Source organism: Desmodus rotundus, chromosome 10 (genome assembly GCF_022682495.2).
Source record: "Desmodus rotundus isolate HL8 chromosome 10, HLdesRot8A.1, whole genome shotgun sequence".
Taxonomy (NCBI): Eukaryota; Metazoa; Chordata; class Mammalia; order Chiroptera; family Phyllostomidae; genus Desmodus; species Desmodus rotundus.
Window position 1 is genome coordinate 13,168,581 of NC_071396.1, and position 13,707 is coordinate 13,182,287.

The window sequence follows — 13,707 nt, forward strand, 5'->3', positions numbered from 1 at the left end:
CTGACGATGAGTAACATTGCCAGGGCGCTTTGGTGGGAAAAGGCTGGTTTCTGATGATGTGCACCTTTAAGGTTTGTGAACCAAAAGATACCATTAAGCAGCTGTTTTGCTTCTTTTTTTTTTTTTTTAAATCCTCACTTGAGGACATACTTATTGATTTTTTAGAGAGAGGAAGGAAGGAGAAAGAGAGGGAGAGGAACATCAATGTGAGAGAGAAACATCAATCAGTTGCCTCTTGTAAGCATCTGGACAAGGGATCGAACCTGCAACCTAGGTAATATGCCCTGACTGGGAATTGAACCCACAACCTTTCAGTTTACAAGACGATGCTTCAACTCACTGAGCCACACCAGCCGGGGCTGTTTTAAACTCTGTTCTCTCACATTCTCATGGCAAGCATTCATCAATGATCTTTACCACAGCAAACCCCTGCCCTTAGACAACTCCAAAGTAAACTCCAGCCCAGACTCAACAACGATCTTGGGTCACAAGTCAGCGGGAGCCGAGACTGGCGACACTGCGCCAGGTGAATGAAAGGTCCCGGTCGCCCCACCAAGGGGCCGCTCACCGGGAGGAGGGCGGGTAAGGAGGGACGGAGACTTACTTCCCCCTTTCCCGCTCTTCTCCATGCGGTACTGGTAGATGTGCAGCGTGAAGAGCATGTGGGAGTTGCGGTGGTCCTCCTCGTCGCAGTCCTGCTGGTTGCCCCGGCGCGAGGCGATGGCGGCGTCCAGGAAGAAGGCGGCCTTCTCCGCGGTGGGCGCCCGCAGCTCGCTCTGGTTCTGCAGCTGGAAGACACAAGCCCGAGCTGAAGCTGCAGCGTGAGGAGGGTCGCCAGCCCCCCACACCTTCTAGAACGCGGTCCTATACTCACGTGCAATGCTCAGCCTAATTAATTCCCTTCTGAAGATTCATGTTGAGCACATGATTGGATGACACACACTTTTACTTATTTATAATTTAGGTAGAATCTGTAAATGGCAGGTATGAGGAAGCAAATGGACGTATCTGAATGGGAGCAGAGGACAGCTCACGGAAGCGTGGGCAGTCCGTTCACCTAAGAGGATTCGAGGGATGGGACTGCACCTGGATTTCAGAGATGACAGGCCACAAAGCGTGATTTTCATCGACAGCACGGGTGTCCCAAAGAAGTGAGAGAGGTTGCTCAGCTCTAGCTCAGCTCTCATTTTATTCCCCAGCTATTTAATTAAAGGCAATCACAGACCACATTAACTGGCATAGTGATAAGAAGTAAGTGTCAAAGACGTAGGATGCCCAGGATACTTGGACGTCTCATATCATGTAACACAGATCTAGCTTTACCCTTAGGACTAAATTCACGTGTGTGGCACACTCATTCACTGACTGAAGAGAGCATTGTGGGCAAGGTACGCAAACCCTGGAGACCCCCGGCCGTCGCCGTAAGTAACCCTTTACCAGCACGAGTCCCGCCAGCTCTCCCTCTCTGGGGGCAGGAAACTCATTACATCCGACGTATCCAGAGAAGGGACCTGAAGGATATGCTTCAGGGTCGATACAGATTCCGACCGTTTTCTACTCTGATGTTAACTGTACGTATAATTCTAAACTGTGAAAGATGGTATTTGGGATCTGAGACCATGAAAATCCTCAAACCTCAAAGGGAGAGTCCGTTGTGCTCCTGGTTTTGTACTCAGTATGGCCGAAAAATAAAGCAGAGAATTTTTACAATTTTTCAATAAGAAGAGTTAAAAAGTCAAGAGCGTGTTGGTCTCTTTCTCTTTTTTTGTCTTCAGTTAAGCTGAACTTTCATGGACCTTTACCATGGAACTTTATTGATGGAGAAGTGAATGGATGTTGCCACGCATTCGAGGGTCTGGGTAATTCTTGGGGCAGAAGCCGTGGGTAGGGGACACTACTTTCCATCACAGGTGCCATGAAGATACCTCTGAGTATGTCTCATGCTTCAGGACACTGGCTCTCCAAGTGTGGTCCCTGGGCCACCAGCAGCGTCGCCACATGGGAACATGCTACAGATGCCTGTTTTGCAGCTCTGTCCAAGGACCCCTGAACGAGAAATTCTACAGGGAAGCCCAGCGATCTGGGCTTTCACAAGTCCTCCCGGTGACTCTGATGAAGACTAAAGTTTCAGAGCCACTGGATTAAGGTTTTCATGAGCAGCTAGTTTGCATTCTAACTAGGTTCCCCATCCAACTGGTATCTGTTGCATCTGTTAAAACTGAGCAGCCAATTTTAGTCAGACGTGGTACCCACCCTTTGGGAGTTATCAAGAGCTAACCAGGCAATCACAACATAGCTGCTACAAGTGCTCTAGTCAACTCATGAGAGACATCTAAGAGGGCTTCCAGGAAGAAGAGACATCTCACTGAGACCTAAAGGATAAGGAGTTAGCCAGATGAAGGACCAGAAGGGAGGAGGAGTATTCCGTGCACAAGGAACAGCATGTGCAAAGGCCCAGAGGTAAGGACCGTGGTTGGTGCCTTAGAGCTTTGCCACTGAGAGTTTGTTAGAAATAAATGCAAGATCAAGGGCTCACCAGCCCAGACCTGAGAAACCAGAATCTGCATTTTAACAAGTTCCCCAGCGATTCACACGCACACTGAAGTCTGAGGGGCTTTCTTAGGGGACTCGTGTGCAATTTAAGAGGAGTGTGGCAAGGAGGGGAGTGGCCAGAGATGATGCTAGAAAGGTAGACAGGTACACACAGGACCTTATAAGCCACGGCATGGAGGGTTCATAATGAAAATGGAAGGCGCTGAGCTGGGGGCGGGGGGCACAAGGTCAGGTGAGAGAAGATGGGGGATCGTCACCTGAGGAAACAATCCCACTTGGGAGAGAGGCAGGTACAAACTAAACCTTCCGTCTAAGAAAGGAGGCGTCGGGTGAAACTAGAGAAGAAAGCCTGCTGCTGGAGATTGGAAGCATCCATCATTTTGGAGGTGAAGCAGGCTGCTCCGAGCCGTGCCAACACGGATAGGCAAGCAGCAAGAGAAACGCTGGGAACAGGAGTGACACCCTGAAAAGGCGCATCGGAGCTTCTCTTGGCTCCCGCAGTTCCAGCAATTATATCATGGTGCTAATTAGAAAGTGGTTATTAGTTTTTCCTGCAGCACTCCTAATCCGGCTGCAAACCGGTGCCAGGAACACAGTTTATAGAGCCACAAACAGCCCCGGTAAGGGCCGTAGCTATTTGTGCAGAGCAGTAAATATTTCGGTTTGCTGTTAAACAAAAGAAAGAATGTACTTTCCCTTCCCCCTGAAAGGGGCGTAAAGAAAGTAAATTCAATTTCCTCAAACTGCTACAACGATTGTGACTCCTGCTCACTGTCAATTAGATTCAAGGTACAAATATTTAGGTTGGGCGAGCAGATGGCCCCGCAGCTGGCAGCCATAAAGTTCCAGTCCACTTTAAAGTAAACACCCGTGGGCCTCCCGGTGGACACGTCAGTCCGTCACCGGCTGAGTGCCCAGCCTTAGAGGTAGGGGTGAGCCACCTCGGAGCTGGCCGAGCCCCCGGAGCAGTCACCTGCGTGCCGCAGATGGGGTCCTCGCACAGGTACACGCCCGGGGACTGGCCGTCCTGCAGGCTGCCCGTGGCCACCTCAGACAGCAGGTCCCGCAGGTTCTCTTCCTTGCCCCACACCTCCACGGCCGAGATCCGGACTGAGAAGCGGGCTCCGGTCTTTTCTTTACGCTCGTTGATCAGCTTGAAGAGCCAGGAGATGGCGCAGGGGATGATGCCGAGGTTCTGCATGGAGTCGTCCTTCCCGATCATGGTGTAGGATTTTCCTGGGGGTGGCATGTGGGGGGACGGGAACAAGGGAAGAGAGATCGGCAGTTTGAGTGTCCACAGGTCATTCTACAGTCTCAAGAATAGATGCCAAGGATGCAGGAGCAAGGCATGGAGGTGTAGGGAAGGGAAGAGAGGAAATGAAAAGGTGAGTGAAATAGCCCTTGGCAATAACAGAAAGACCTTTCCTAGTACTTCTGATTAAATGGCTACAATAAAGACTTCTAGAGCCCCAGCAAGGGACAAGATTAAATCACCATGAACCTCCAGGAGGACCCCGAATACCACAAGCTGTCCGTTTCTGCCTAGTTTTGCATAGAGTGGGAAGGGGGGGACCCCTCATCACTATCACCACCCCACAGATGACAACCACGTACTTACACTGTATAGCCTTTCTCAAGTTAAATGCTGTGTATATTTTTATAGCATGAGCCACGTCCACCAAAATCTGGGTCACTGCTTTGATCAGAGATGAAGAAGAGAAGGAAGGGGCAGGAAGGCCGAGTGGCCGTGGGGTGAAAAGGGTTTTCTGTCCTCGCCTGGCCCTGGCCCTTGTCATCTCTGTTGGCAGCTCAGCCAAGGGACAGTGTCTGGAGCTCCCCCAAATTGCTAACCTGTCCAGCATGTAAGGGAAGACCTGGTGAGCAGATGGCCACAGGTCAGGATGAAGGCACCATGGGGGGTTGAGCTGCCTCCCCCACCACCCGGCACCCAGCATGGGGGCATCCTAACAGCTGGGTGTTGGGAAGCAAGGACGGCTAGCAGACCCTCCCCAGACGGGTCCACTCATGGTCTGGGCTTTGCGTGGAGCCGCTCCTCTGACTTTTAGTTCAGCTCCATCACCAACCCCAACCTTCCTGTGTGTGTGTTTTTTTTTTTTTTAGTGGGGGTGGGGCTCTCTGCTTTCCAACAGCCCCTGGTTCAGGAAATGTACATTTTCCTGCCGGCTTTCTGGGCAAGACCCTGACCTGGATCAGATGGGAACGACCCTGCTGTATGGCTCTGTTCACCTTTTGAACTGGAACGCCTTCCCAGATGACTGGGTATCCACTGCGAATGGAACTCTACATTTCAAAAGCAGAAATGATCCTTCGTGGTTATTTGGTTCAGCACCTAAGGGAGACGACCTTTCCTTTCACCTGAGGACTCTGGGACCACAGAGAAAAATGGAGGGGGGACCGGGAATCCAGCATGCAAGGACAGAAAAGCGCGGCTCTCACTGACCCAGCTTGGCGTGGCCGAAACAGAACACGCAGCCGTCGGCCCCGTTGACCACGGACTGGATCACCTCTGCCACGGTCCCAGCGCACACCTCCGCCTGGCAGACACAAGGTGAGACATGTGGTGAGTGGACCGTCAGTAACCGAACGATGAGCCCGCTTCCCTGGGGTGCAGGGCCCTGGCATTCCCAGAGGGGCCAGCCTCTAACAAGGTTCTCAGATGCTCAGCCCCCTCTGGCACTGCCCGCCCTGTGCCAGCCTGAGCGTTTCACACGGTAACTGCAAACCTCCCTCCTGCTAATTTCTGGGACCTTTCAGCTGCTGTCTGCAGACCAGGCGGGGCCTGGGCCAGATGGGAACACAGGGCGCTTTCATGGACCCTGTCCCCTCCCCTGCTGCTGTTCCAGCCTCTGGATGAGGAATTTAGACTTTCCATGTGCTCTCTGCTAGCTAGATTCTTCCTTTATACACACACACTCCCCTCAGAAAACGGGCCAGCCTTATTAGAGGGGAAACAGCGACCTGCCATTTCTGCACGGTGACCTGGAGAAACATTGTAATTCTAATCTAAGCAGGAGATTTGTGGTGTTTGCTTTCTCTCAATCTCCTTCCTTTCTCAGTCTACGTCCTCCTCTTTCCAAAACCAGCCTTTTCTTTCTTTTTCCACAGATATGACATTCAACATGTACAAATCCTTGACAAATAGAACTCAGGCCCGGCTCCTGCGGACTTTCTGTATTTCCCCATGAACACCCAGCCGCAGAGTCAATAACGAGGACTCAGTCAATTTTGTGGACCGAGGTGGAGCTCTGGGAACCCTCTCTCTCTGGTTAGCCCCTGGGGGCTTCCGCAGCAGCGGGAGCACAGAATTATTTGCTGTGTGCTCTCGCCTTCCATTCTGTCTCGGCACCGGAGTCAGATCTCTCGGGAACATCCAGAGGCTGTGCGAACAGGCTCCGCGGTGGTCTGGGTGAGGGGCCTCCCAGCGGGAAGCTGAGCGCCGCAGGCCAGGCCATGAATGCAGGTCCTCAGCGCCAGGCTGGGGCAACACGATGAACCCAAGTACTCAGAAACCAACTTTCTCTCCCCTGCGGGAACGGAAAAACCACACTCTTCACCACTGTGAGCTGTTCTGGTGGTGGTCGCCTCAGCTACTCTGCAGGGGCACCTCCTCAGCGAAGGGGACAGCAGGACAGGGCTGCCGTGGGGAGGGGACCACAGGATCTGTCATACGCCCAGGACCCCGGCCAGGCGAGTCTAGCTTGAAACCCCTGAAACTGAGGCTGTAGATTCTTAACAGAATTTGCCAGAGGCTGAATGAATTCTGCCTTCTCTGGACATAAAGGGAGATGGGGGTGAGGAGGCTGAGAGCCCGCCCTGATCCATCCATAAACTGTCTCAGATTCAAGGTCAGCAGGGAGCATGGTGGCTGTGCACGGACCGAAGAGGCCCGGCAGAGGAGACAGAGAGGCGCACATGGCGCGGGGCAGGCAGCCTCCCCTGGCTCAGTCCCTGCCAAGCATCCATGGGGGAGTGTCGGGAGTGAGCTGCGCCTCTGGTGTGTGTCAGAAAGTGACAACGGCCCCTGGAGGCTGCGTGCTGCTTTTCTGGGGCCCAGAGAAGCAGGCAGCCTTCCTGAACGCAGACCCCGTGGCCAAGGTCAAGTCCGCAGGAAGCCTCTGCTGCTCCACAGGTCTGAATCCTGCCCCCCTCCCTAGCCCTCCTGCTAATGACTGAATCCGTGCTCTCCCACACTCTCAGACCGAAGTCTAGTATGGTGGTAGCAGGGGGTGGGCGCTGAGGGGGTGATGAGGTCACGAGGGTGGAGCCCTTGGGAGTGGGATTATAAAAGAAGACCTAAGAGCTCTCTGGTCCCTTCTACCCGGGGAGGACACAGCAAGAAGGTGCTGCTTAGGGGCTCTCCCCAGACACCAGATTTGCCAGCACCCTGATCTCGGCCTTCCAGCCTCCAGAACCACAAGAAATAAATTTCTGTTGCTTATAAGCCATCCAGCCTGTGCTCTTTTGTTACGGCAGCTCGAATGGACTATGTCCCCTCCCCAAAGCCAGAACCAGCCGCGGTCTGCCTGGCAGCAGGCAGGTGCGGATGGCCAAGGCCACTCAAGGGCACTAAGGATGGCTCCTAAGGGCAGAGAAAGCAAAACTCTGAACTGTCTGGCCCACGAAGGCAGCCAGCAGCAAGGACCTTGGAGCCCAGGCCACCCTGCACGCTGTCTGGCTCCTCTGCTTTGGAGGCGGGCAGGTGCTCACCGTGTGAGGGCCAAGGCTGGCCACACTGCAGCATGATATCAGCATTAAAAAGGATGATTTAATAGTAAAAACAGCTCACATTCACTGAGCACTGACTGTGTTCTCGGTACCTCGTGGGTATCAATTCAGGGACTGCCACAGCCTTAAGGAGGTACATCTGGGTTCTGTCTTCATTCCACAGACGGGGACACGGAGGACCAGAGACATTCGGAGACAAGTGTGACTTGTCCAAGGACACACTCCAAGGACACACTGCTAGGAAACAGCGGGTAAAATGACAGGTGGCCAAACATACAACCTCATACGGAGAGGACGCAGAGAAGAATCTAGAAAAGATGTCTGCCCAGGAAAGGGATTATGAACAAGAGACTTCAGCTGTGAGCCTCAGTTTCCTTGTCTGTCATGGGAAAGGAGCAACGCCTCCCTTCCCCGCACCTTCGAATTGCAGGAAGAATAGATGGGTTGATGCAGAGGGAGTGTCTGGAAAACTGTAGATGTTCTTGAAAGGTAGCTTATTATGTAGTGTTGGAAATTTCAGCAAACGTGAAGCATTCTAAGGTGAGTGCCTCTGTAACACTGAGCCGACGAGCTCTGCCACCCAGTATGCAATGTAAATAAAGACTTGCGATAAAAGCGGCTCCTTTTTCTGGAATAAATTTAAAAGGCATTAATAGTCCACGCTGAACTTAGGGTTTGCTTTGGAATGCTGACAGCCGAGGGGGACTTGCTCTTGAAAAGTTGTAACTGCAGTGTTTGAATTATTTGGAGGCCATTTGTTCGACCCAATGTCAGGCTGAGCCTAGGGAGCCCCTGGGGTGGGACAAAACTCGGAAGATGTGCTGAAGGGGGAAGCCACTGAACTTATTCACAAAGCACTTTGTCTTCCCAAGGTGAGCGCTTTGCGGAAACCACGTGGCTCGGCTTGTTAATGAATGCGGCCTACAGCATGTGCTGCCTGCCGACGGTGCCATCCAGGCGTCTGTGTGAACACCACCAGGTCTTTCTCCACTGAGGTGCTACGTGGAAGCCACTAACAGGAGCTGCAAATGGTAGCTGTCACGCTCCAGGTTCTGCTAGAGGCTATTAGTCACTCTACTGCACACTGTTTTGCGTACATCTTGGAAAGTGCTGGAAATTTATCAGGAAGGTGCGAGTGTCTGATGCCAAAATGCGGGCAAAGGAGGCTACCGTCTACCTATAGCCTAGGGTACAGATGTCTACAGGAAGATTCACCTGCACCAATTCATTGTACATGAATCGCCCCAGATGGTGCAGCTGAATCTTCTACCAGACCTCTGTCCCTCCTGGGATTGGCTCCGGGAGCTTTGGTCTAGGAATCTCGGCACCCTGAGCTCCCGAGATTATATTCGCAGCAGATTAACAAAAATGGCCAGTTACCCACCCCTCTCTGTGTGCATGCCCCTTGCAATGTGACTCTGCAGCACCTTAATCAAGAGGCAGAGTCTCTTCTCTACCCTCAAACCTGAGCCAACAGAAGACAGCAGAAGAGACAGTGTTTCAATTCTGAACCTCAGCCTCAAGAGGCCTACATGCTTGGATCATGCCGTTGCCGTGACAGTGAGTCCAAGACTGCCTCCTGGTTGATGAGAGACAATGTGGAGAGAGACCGGGTGACCTGGCCAAGGCCATTCTAGAACACATTAAGGCCAGCCAACCCCCAAACATGTGACAGCAGCCAGCCAAGGCCAGCAGAGCTGACCACAGACATAGAAATGAGCCAAGGAAGGCTCGGCTGACCCACAGACTCAGGTGCAATAATAAACACTCGTGGGTCTAAGCCACTGAACTTTAGTGCGGTTTGTAATGAGGCAGACGCCGCCCGATGCAGCAGCTGCCCCTAGCCTCTCCCCTCCCCGGCTGTCCACCGTTCCAGGCCACAGGACTGCATGTCAGCCTCCGTCTCCCTGCCTGGTGCTCCAGCTCCTCACTGGGACTCTAGACTTGCCCTCTCTAGGGCTCTAAGGTGCCGACTAATTCTAATCCAGCTCTCAGAAGCACTCCTCCCCTCACACACCCACGCCCAGAAGTGGGCATGAGGGCAGGGTCCTTGTGAGCAGTCCCTGCACCTCAGCACAGTGGTCCCTGAAACTCCCTGCTATCTTCTTGCTTCTGGATGCCCCCACTGACCGGCTCGCACCTCCTTCTCCATACAGTCTGTTGATATCCTGGTACAACGGTCGTGCCCATGGTACGATACCAGTTATCCCAAAGAACAGGACTGTTCAATGGAGCTCGAAGTGGCTGCTACACATTGTTGTGGAGGTGGAGCAACTGGCCCCTCGGAGAGCCCACAGGTCGTAGCGAATGAGTGCGAGCTCCGTGAGACCAATCAGCACTGCCTGGACTCACACCCACCTGAGAAGCATCTTGTGGGAAAACCGCGTCGAAGGCAAACATCTTCGGAGGAACCTGGTTGCCTCTCTTCTGGAAGACGTTTTGACCTCCACACGCCAGGGGGTCATACAAGGTGATCTGCTTCTTCCGTGGGTCCACCTTTAAGAACGAGCTGGACTCTGAGGTGTCACGGGCCAACGTGGAACAAATGCGGAGCATGACTTTCACCTGTGAAGAAACAGGAAACGCGACAGGCGAGGATTGAGTTGGATGCTGAATGACGGGACACCCTAGTGTACTCTGGACACATAAGTATTCATGGCATCATGGAACCTTCCCATGATAAATTATGATGACGTGCCCAGTGAATTAGCAACGTGGATTGCTAATTGCCTCAGTGGATTGTGGGAAAACTGATTTATTTATAATTACCAGATAGAGTATTTTGATGCGTCCATTATTTTATTATTGAAATGGACGTCCTTGTCTTCCTGTTAATATAAATTGGAAATTAACTGTACCCCGGCGGCCCAATTACACAGATGAAAAGTAACCTGGGCTGCCATGCTTTCGGGGCTGGTGCAGTTCCCTGGAAGCTCACAGATCAATAAACCATGGACATAAAAGTTAGCTCCCATAATTTACTTCTTGCCTCTGCTCATCAGGACTCTTGGAGGGAAAAATCCAGGTTTATTAGTGTCATCATTAGAGACCCGTGCGGTGGCCTGTTTTTCATGGCCGGCATTCGAAATGTGTCCCAAGGGGCAATAGTGATCAAAGGTTTGTTTGAGCCATGTTACTTGGGATCCCACTGAGTGAGTGCCTGGGAGTTGACTTTTCAGGGGATGAAAGCACATCTCAGTGGCAAACAGGAGGCAGCACCCTTTGACTCATCCCCTGAGTAATTGAACGTGCACATTTCAGGTGCCCTTGACCCACTCAGCTCCACCCCCAAGACGGAACGCGGAAATCGAGGAAGTGAAGCTGAAGCCACACAGCTCTGGAGCCTCAAGTCCTAGGAAGAGGGATAGCAGTTACTCCTTATCAGCCCTTTGTTACCACATTGCTGGTTCGGTCCAACTGTGTTGAGTGCCTACTATGTGCCAGGCACCGGGCCAGGCATTGGGGATGCAAAGACACGTGATTCATAAAGTAGCAGGGCAGACAGACAGACACCGATAATGTTTGTAATACGACGTAGCAAATTCTGAAGCTCTGTACGGGGTTATTTTCAAATTCCTCTCTGTGTCTTGCCTTCTTCATCCAATCAACAGCCAGGTGTGGTATAATCTCAGTGATGCGACTTTGGGGAGGAGGCTGTAAGTCTCCGAATCAAATATTTCAGACACACAGACTCGCTCAGAGAAGAACCTATCGAATACATTGTGCATCACCGAGTCAGGGCGTCCTCCCACCCACCCAGCCCTGCCTACTGAGGCATGGGAACTGATTGGCAGTGAATACAGCTGCAATGTAAAGAACTCCTAGGGTGTTGGGCCCAGCTGTTCTTGTCACTGAAGAACAGGGCTCGTGTGTAGGTCCCTAGGCCAGGGTCAGGTGGATGGAGCAGAATGCTGGGATGAGGCCCACCTCCCAAGGTGCCAGTCTCAGTTCTCCCACTGTGAGGTCACACAGCGATCCCCGCTGTTCCCTGAGGGTCTGTTGCGAGCTACACCATTGCATCTACCCCTCCCCAAGCCAGGGCGTGGGTGCACTTGCCCAGACTTTATAGACGAGAAAACACACGTTACAGAACTTGTCCCAAATCACCGAACCTGTGATGCTAAGGCTGGGCTCTTCCCTCCCACTGGCTGACTCCAAAGCCCACACTTCCCCATGTGCCAGCTGCCCCTCCCACACACAGCCGGACTTCCCAAAGGCTCGGTTTTCTCACCCGTACCATAGGAATACCAATGCCTATCTCGTGGGTCTGTTATAAGAAGGAAAGGGTTAGGGTTTGAAGTACTGAGCACGGGTGGGCGCTCCATCCCAGAGTGGGTGTTTCCCTTCCTCCTCTTCCTCCCCCTGATCATATTGTCTGGCATTTCCCAACCACAGTGTTAGCAGTGAGCTTCTGGAACTCCTTGTCCTGGACCTGGGCGCCATGAACCACAGCAGGGTGGGCTCGCTACAAGCTGGGCCCTAGCCCTGGGCCTTACAAGGCTCCTGCTAGTGCAGCACCGTCACATCCCACAGTCAGCCTGCACGCGGCAGCAACCCCCACCCCGTCTGTCTACATCCCGCTCTGGCAATTTTCTCGCTCACTGTGAGTGTCCCCAATCTTATTTCAGTTCCCCTCGTTTCTATCGATTGGTCCCATTTACACAGCAGGCGTGCTAAGAGCCTGTCTTCAAATTGCAACTTTTGGGAGGTGTCTGGGGCCCCTGGGCCTTCGGTAAGCAAGTCCCCCACCCAGCCCAGCCTCTGAACGGCACAAGTCAAGGCTGATGCCATGCCAGGCAGAACTGATGGAGTCACATGGCCCACCGCTTTTCCATTTCACAATTTCACATGCAATTTCTGGGTAACTAGAGGTGCTGAATGTAAAATATGAGCTAAGCCATGCATGGGCCTACGAGGAAAAGCAGGAGAGAAGGGGCTGAATTAGTGACTCATTTGTCAGAGAGCAATTCTCCTGCATCTTAATGAAGTTCCAAGCCTGCACTTCGATTTCTGCAGACAGGCTGAGGATTCCAGCTGCTGGTTGGCCAAGGACACCCACGCTTCTTTAAAAGCCCGCTGAACTCTGGGCTGGGGGAAATGCTGCCTGCCATTCTTTTCTTCGCAATTCATTTAAATAAATGGATATTTTTCTTCCCCCTAAAAGGAAGGAGGCTGGGTTTTTCTGCTTCACCTCCTTTGCGCAGTTACTCCTTTAGTCCGGCCCTCCCCTTCCTGCCTAATCCTCAGTAATTTGAGTGCTTGGGAGATACCACTCGGGGTCAGGAAAAGCCCCTGGACTCCTTGCCAGAAGTTCTTGCTTTTGTTGCAAACCCTGGCAGGTTCCTGGCAACACCTACTTCCACCCCCTCGTGTCCCTGCAGCTCAGGGGCAAGTGTCCTGCAGTTGTCAACAGGCACAGCCTCTCCCCAGCCCCTGGGGTGAAGGAGACAGTAGCCACTGCCCATGGCAGAAATGGGGGAATGGGACCTTCATAGCTAAAGGCACAGTGTGGGGGCGGGCGGGGGAGAGAGGGCCTGACACCCTGATTCATTGCCTCCAGTGAAGACCTCAAGGGATGAGGCCTGACTTTGCCTCATTTACCTAATTAGTCGGTGGATGGTGAGAGACAGCTGTTGCTCTGGGCAGCAGCTGCCCTGACCTCCTGCTCACTCATCACCTGGGCATGTCCTCCTGGAGGGCATGGTGGGACTGAGGGGGGAGGACTGATGAGACCCTCACCGACAGGGAGACAGCGCCAGACCCATGCGTACACCCCATCCAGGTAAAGGCCATGCCGATGGCCGCACAGCCCTGGGGTCCCATGGGCACTGATCACATGGACAGATGCCCCTGCCTGTCCCTAGTCACAGAGTGCAGGCGCACGGTGCAGACCTAGGGCAGCTCTCTGCTGCCGGTCTCTCTCCCCAGGCCTGTCCGGGGGGAGGCTGACTATAGAGTTAGGAGCGCTCGGGGTAAACTGGACCTTTCAAAGGATCCCTCGCCCATGGGACAGAGACTACGGATGACGGTGCGGTGGTGGCAGAAGGAGGGCACCTCGCAATCCGTGTCGTGCGGGAGTTCGTTTGAACTCCTTTGTGGGTCCCCCAGTGAGGGACCTCACAGACGCATGTGAAACAGTGACTGGTCCCTGGCTGGAGTCTCGACCACAGCAAATGCTCAGAGACAGTGTGTCTGCGAACAAGGCTGCCAAGTAAATTAACCTCCAGCATCTTTCGATGCCTTTGCATCTCCATGTTTTGACTCTCTTTACACCGATGTTTAAGTTCACAGATCTGTTTAACAATAAGCTTAGCGGAAACTGGTCCAGGTGGCCTCAGATCACCTGACCGGAGAGACCATTTGGCATCCTTTTTGCCTCAATCCTGGCCGTACCAGAATTGTTTAAAC

At 52.9% G+C, this 13,707-nt stretch overlaps 1 protein-coding gene across 3 annotated transcripts in view; it reads right to left on the reverse strand.

The window, feature by feature from the left end:
• KIF26B (kinesin family member 26B) overlaps positions 1-13,707 on the reverse strand; it is a 397,293-nt gene that overhangs the window by 54,443 nt on the left and 329,143 nt on the right. For all 3 annotated transcript variants that reach the window (XM_053912426.1, XM_053912425.1, XM_045184416.2), the window contains 4 exons: positions 9,658-9,864; positions 5,015-5,108; positions 3,527-3,789; positions 605-788 (listed from right to left, as the gene is read on the reverse strand). In XM_053912426.1, the coding sequence (XP_053768401.1) occupies positions 605-788; positions 3,527-3,789; positions 5,015-5,108; positions 9,658-9,864 (748 nt within the window). The remainder of the gene's footprint in view (positions 1-604; positions 789-3,526; positions 3,790-5,014; positions 5,109-9,657; positions 9,865-13,707) is intronic.